A 6,335-nucleotide genomic window follows, 5' to 3' on the forward strand; every position below is an offset into this window, starting at 1 on the left:
CCTGAGCGTGAGGTCAGGCACTGGAACAGGCTGCCCAAGGAGGTGGTGGAGTCACCATGCCTGGAGGTGTTTAAAAGGAGAGTGGATGTGGTGCTTGAGGCTATAGTCTAGTGATGAAGGCTGCTGGGATGAAGGTTGGACTGGATGCTCCTGGTGTTCCTTTCCAAGCATAGCGATTCCTAGTGATTAGATGTTGTGCTGAGGGATTTGGTTTAGTCAAGGACTTGTCAGTGTGAAACTAATGATTGGACTCAATGAGGTTGAAGGGCTTTTCCAATCTAAGAAATTCTGTGATTCTGTGATTTATAACCTGGCATTAAAATCTTAGTGATGCAGCTTCCTTGCATCAAGCTTCTGAAGTTTCCATTACCTTATCTAGTCAGACATTGCAGTTTGCCCATAGACTTGAGAGTACTCAGATAGAGAGGAGAATTTCTGTCTCTGGTTTTAATCCAACTGTTTAAAACCTTGTGAGCCGTGTTTCATCACAGTCTGCTCTCGTCTTCTCCACTGGAATGCCACTCATTTCCATCTTTCTCAAAGCAGAGCATGCTTCTTTATGATCTCTTTCCTTGAATTGTTCTCTGTGAACACACAGGCTTTTCTCTAAAGCTAGGAAAACCAAGCATGTTTTCCATTCTTTGCAAGAGTTTTTCCAGTTTCTGCCACAGTTAAATGCCTTTTTGCTGTGCAGTGGCCTTAGCCTGACAGGGCCTCTCTTTAACTTCAGAAAATACTGCAGTGATGCTTGTTTTGAAAGCAAAATTAAAATTGTTGGGTTAAGAAACTTTTACAGCTCTCTTCTTCCTATTCCCTGCTTTCTCAGCAGTCACTGAGGCATTGCCAAAGAGCTGAGAAGGCAGTGTGTATAATCTGCTGGCATTTTAATCTGGGGGGATGCTGCTGCTTGTATATTCCTTAGCTTTTTCCAGCTCTTTCTGCAGTAGCATGGCCCAGCTGTGACCGTTTGTCACGGAGGGGTATTCTGCCACCTATGCCGGTTTTGGCGGAGGGGAGAAATTAATTGGTGTGAGATAATATTCTATAAAAAATATATTTATTAAACTCAATATTCTGGACTCTCACCACCCCCAACCACTGTATATTAATATTAAAATGTTCTTACACAGTTATGAAATCATTCTAGGATAAAATATCTACAGTATAACTTATTAATAACTAGCAAAAATTCAAACTATAAACAGAGAGGAGTTTTCCCCGCGGCAAATACCGTTTGGGGTCTATATACTACTTGCCCAGCAGAATGGACTGAAACTGCTTCTGCACTATGGCAGAGACAATCAATTATTACAGAGGTATTAAAACATTTACTCACAACTCTTATTAATCAATAATCACCCTCTGGGCTGCGTCACAGCCTGTGCCTAGTGTTCAAACTTCAGAGGATCTCTGCCCATGGACTTTGAGGCTGGAATCCTCCCGGCTTGAGGGGAAAGGATGAATCTTCCCAGTTTCTGGGAAAGACAGTGTCATGGAAGGGAGTTTTGTTTGGGGGAGGTTGGGGAATGATATGCGAGGCTGATGTTTATAAAAGGTTTAAATGATTTAATACTATATACACTAAAAATTCCCTTCCCAAACTTATTTACAACTATCCCACGTAAGTTCTTTATATGCGGTTTGCGAATTAGATCACAGAATGATTATGTACAAGAAATCATGAATTTAGCAACAGTTTGTAAAAGAATTTAGAAAGAGAGTCTGTGGGTCGAAAATGCCAGGATTTTAGGGAGAGAGTCTGTGACTTTCAGAGAGTTCACTGGAAGCTTGAGAGATTATTCAGTCTTTAAATTAAGTTCTTGTCAGTTACTCACTGTTCAAATGCAGTTCAGAAAAGTTGTAAGTATCGTGGATTTGAGTGCACTGTTGGAGCTTCTGCGGGTCTGGTTCAGACTGGACGCTGATTTCCGAGGCTCACAAGGATCGGGCGCTGCCCGGAACGGTGCCGTCTTGAGCTGGTTGTTTGCGATGCGAATGCCGCGTGTGTGTGCTTGTGTAATCAGCGATCAGGGTAACGAGCAAGAGAGATGCAAGTAGAGCAGGGTAAAGAGCGAGGGGCTAGAGGGGCTAGGGCTAAGGCAAATGCGGCATTTTTTATAGTGTTTTAGAAGAGGTGTGTTCAGCCAACTCAGGCAGACTTGCGTTAGCTTTACAGATTGGTACCAAGTTATAATCAACTTATACAGTTGGATAATTCTCACCAAAAACAACTTATGGAACCACCCAGGGGTCAGCCCCCAGCAGATGTTTGTCGGGTGGTCACCATGTCTGAGAATTCGAACCTTTTTTCCCAAACATAGCCATGTTTATGTCTTTTGCTTCTCTGAGGGAGAGATTCTCCCAAGGCCTGTACGTCTGCTGGTACAGCAGCTGCGTCAGTGCAAGCAGATAGCAATATTGTTTTGACTCTTTCGATAGAAGGCCTCTGAGCCACAATTTTGTGTATAAATGAAAGTTCGGCAAGAGGGCTTTGCTACCCTCCATGACAGACAGTCTCTGACCTGGTTCTCCTGGCGAAGGATGCAATCTCTGCCTTTCGTGCTGCTGGCTTCTTCGGGATGCTCTGTCCAGGGATTCTTAGCAGACAGGATCTTAGGTGCAGGAGGAGAATATTGTTCAGTCTCAGCAGTCTAAAGCTGGCCAGACAGGCCAATCACGTGCAGACAATTCAGAGTCTGCCTCCTGGTTAACTCAGCGACAACAGCGCTCGCCAGGCAGCAGGTGTGCAAAGTGTGCGGCTGCTGGGAGTCTGAGCTCCGTAGGTAAAGACAGGCAATACAGGATTTGGTCCTGATAACACAGTGGTGTGCAGATGTGCACAGCTGGTGAGGAGACTATAGGCTCCACATATATATATATATATAGGCAGGCTTAAGTGAGCTCTGCAACTAAGGTACACAGGCAGGGGAGTCCAAGCTGTGAGTGGGTCAGAGCCTGAGGGTCTGAGCATCTGAGCTATGCAGGGGTCTGAGCACGTTGTTTACCTATGTACCCCTATTTATTGAATGTGGGCCAAGATTAATGGCTCTTTGGCCACTGGAATGACCAATCAGGTTGGCAGTCAGCCAAACCTTACCATAATAGGCAAAAGCCACTTGCCTGGACTTTCCCAAATATGGGAATCACATTGGTTTACACCAGGGAGACACAAGGTGGGTGTGTGGGAGCTTACATACCCTGTTTACAGCCAGGGGTCCTGGCAGAAAAACGTGTTCAGGCAGGGCAAGGTATAAATAAGCCTATTTTTGGGCCTACAGGCCCTCCACGACAGCATTACCTGACAGTAACTGATAGTGCCGCACCCAAAGAGTGGCTGTCAGTGAGTCCATGTCAAAGTGGAGGCCAGTGACTGGGGGAGTCCTTCAGGGATCAGTCCTGGAACCAGTCTTCTTCAACATCTTTGTGGGTGCCATGGACAGAGGCACTGAGTGCAGGTTTGCTGATGACACCAAGCTCTGTGGTGCAGCAGACAGGCTGGAGGGAAGTGATCCATCCAGAGGTACCTGGACAAGCTGCAGAGGTGCGCACAAGCCAAACTCATGAGGTTCAGCAAGACCAAGCGCAAGGTCCTGCAGCTGGGTCAAGGCAATGCCAAGCACAAATAGAGGCTGGGCAGTAACTGGCTGGAGAGCAGCTCTGAGGAGAGGGACTTTGGGGGTGCTGGTGGATGAGAAGCTCAACATGAGCCAGCAGTGTGCACTTGCAGCCCGGAGGGCTAACCAGAGCCTGGACTGCATCAGGAGAAGTGTGGCCAGCAGGTGGAGGGAGGTGATTCTCCCCCTTTACTACGCTCTGCTTAAACCTCACCTGGAGTACTGCATCCAGTTCTGGAGCCCCTATTACAAGATGGATATGGAGATGCTGGAGTGTGTCCAGAGAAGGGCCACAAGGATGATCAGAGGGCTGGAGCACCTCTTCTATGAGGACAGACTGAGTTGGGGCTGTTCAGTCTGCAGAAGAAGAGGCTCCAAGGTGACCTTCTTGTGGCCTTGGAGGATCTGAAGGGGGCCTACAAAAAAGCTGGGGAGGGACTTTTTAGGCTGTCAGGGAGTGACAGGACTGGGGGGAATGGAGCAAAGCTGGAGATGGGTAGGTTCAGAGTGGAGGTGAGGAGGAAGTTGTTCAGCATGAGAGTGGTGAGAGCCTGGAATGGGTTGCCAAGGAGGTGGTTGAGTCCCCATTGCTGGAGGTGTTTAAGGCTAGGCTGGATGAGGCTGTGGCCAGGCTGATCTAGGGTAGGGTTTCCCTGCCCATGGTAGAGGTGTTGGAACCAGATGCTCCTTGTGCTCCATTCCAACGCTGACTCATTCTATGATTCTATTAGACCCTCTTTTACATGACTACTAACAGGATTTTCTGATGCTGCTAAAGAGTTTATACAGTGTCTGTACAAGTAAACTCAAGTTTTGTTAAGATAGTGTGAACTAAAATTGAGTTTTAAATGTTCTGACTTCTAATTCTTTTCTTGCTGTAGATACTAGGAAATGATGGGCCTGCAGACAGAAGCAGCAAGAGTGAACCAGAGAAAAAGAAGAAGAAGCTACAGAAATAGCTGGATACAAAAAATAATAGGAAGTCAGGTGTGAATGTTTTGTATTTATGTATTTTTCCATACAGACAAAATGCTTGAAAGTTTACTTTAAAAATTGAATTTTAACCCATTGGAATACTGCCTTTTTAAAAAAAAAAAAACACAATGTTTTTTATGGCTATACAGATGCAGGAGAATTACATTTTTTATACCATGTATGTATTTAGTTTTGGCCTCTGGGTAAAAATAAATGCTTCTACAAAGTGAAGGGAAAGTTGTATTGTATATACTTCTTTAAACAGCCTTAAAGCCACACAAGAGGCTGACAAAAGTGTCAATGCAGTGAATTCTGTTAAGCATTTCAGAACTGAGAGAACTGTGGCAGTTACTGGTCTTAAGTGCCAACAGTGTACTTTGGGAAGATAAATTCCATAGGCTTACTCTTCCTTCTGGGGAACCTCTTTCATGCCAGATTATCTGTATGTATGGATGCACATGGAGAGAGGAACCATGCTGTAAGAGTGCATTCAGTGTTCCCTAGCCCTTAAGACTTGCTGAAATCATTGCTTTGCTTAGCCCTTGATAAACTGCCTTGAAAAAAAAAATAGATGGAAACCCTCAGCTGTATTTGTTTTACACTAAAATCCACAGTTATGGTTTGGATGTTATCTGCCCCACACACATTTAAGAAAATCACCCAGGCTAGACTCAGCCAAGCTGGAAATTGAAGAATGAAGCTTTATACTTACAGCTTAGCACAATATACAAGCAGGTATTTACAATAGATACAGCTATAGACAGAAGTATACAAGTTAAAAAGTGATACAGAAACACAACAGCCCTCCCAGAAACCACAGTCCCCAGGAGGGGCTCCCAACCACCCTTCCACCTCTTTTCCATTCCTCTACCTTATCCCAGACTTTGCCTTACATTCCAGATGAGTTTGGAGAATTGGCCAGGGGGGTTAGGAAGCAGAAGGATTTGACAGAGAGAAGGGAGGCAGCCAAAGTCAGAGAGAAATTCTATTATCTATGTTTGTGTTCCTGTTTTTATACATCTCAGCAAGCCTATGAGTGCAGCAGACATCACCATTGTTACCTTTTCACAGCCTATCATCTAATTCCTCTTATTAAAATATCTCAACTAGGCTCGAACTAGCACAACAGGCAAGGACAAGTTTTCTGGTGAGCATTCTAGCTTACATTGCCAAGATGATGAATTAGAATTATTAGAATTCTCAGAATAAAACCCTGAGACACAAGTATTTTGCGTGCTGAACTATACTGTTACAGTCAAATTAGATCACCTGAGTGCAGTCACAAGCCATGTTTTATGAGGACTGAAGCTATTTCAAGTGTGGTCCTAGACTCATTGTTGAGCAACCACTGCAGGGACTTTAAGGTGGTTGCTATTGAATTCTGCAAGCTCATTTCCATGGTATCCTCCAAAGTACCTGAGATGACAGTAGTTTTCAGAGACTGCTTCTGCTGAGGCCAGTACCTAGTCCTCCAAGCCAAGGTACTGCAATCCCAGACACTTCAGAGATTTCTGAAGAGTTACAGCTCACAAACTCCTCAGACTAGAACTCAGTGGTTTTCTTGTGCTAATGGTGAGCCACAGCTGATTAACACAGAGTTATTGCTTGGCCATATTTATTCAGATCCCTGTGTGTGCTGTCATTGAAAAGGATCAGATTTAGATCTATCTATAAATACATTTATTACTGGCTGACATTTGTAAAGTATCTGTTTGTAGAAGGCAGCAAGAGACAATTAGCATGTTA

The 6,335-nt window shown here is 44.6% G+C and overlaps 1 protein-coding gene across 1 annotated transcript in view; it reads left to right on the forward strand.

Moving 5' to 3' along the window:
• The window catches only part of DIS3 (DIS3 homolog, exosome endoribonuclease and 3'-5' exoribonuclease), a 31,546-nt gene extending 26,726 nt beyond the window's left edge, over positions 1–4,820 (forward strand). Inside the window, exon 21 of the mRNA XM_064174124.1 lies at positions 4,496–4,820. Within this exon, the coding sequence (XP_064030194.1) occupies positions 4,496–4,573 (78 nt within the window). The 3' untranslated portion in view covers positions 4,574–4,820. The remainder of the gene's footprint in view (positions 1–4,495) is intronic.
• The last annotated feature ends 1,515 nt before the right edge of the window (positions 4,821–6,335 follow it).

The sequence above is a fragment of the Pogoniulus pusillus genome, chromosome 3 (assembly GCF_015220805.1).
Source record: "Pogoniulus pusillus isolate bPogPus1 chromosome 3, bPogPus1.pri, whole genome shotgun sequence".
NCBI classification, from domain to species: Eukaryota; Metazoa; Chordata; class Aves; order Piciformes; family Lybiidae; genus Pogoniulus; species Pogoniulus pusillus.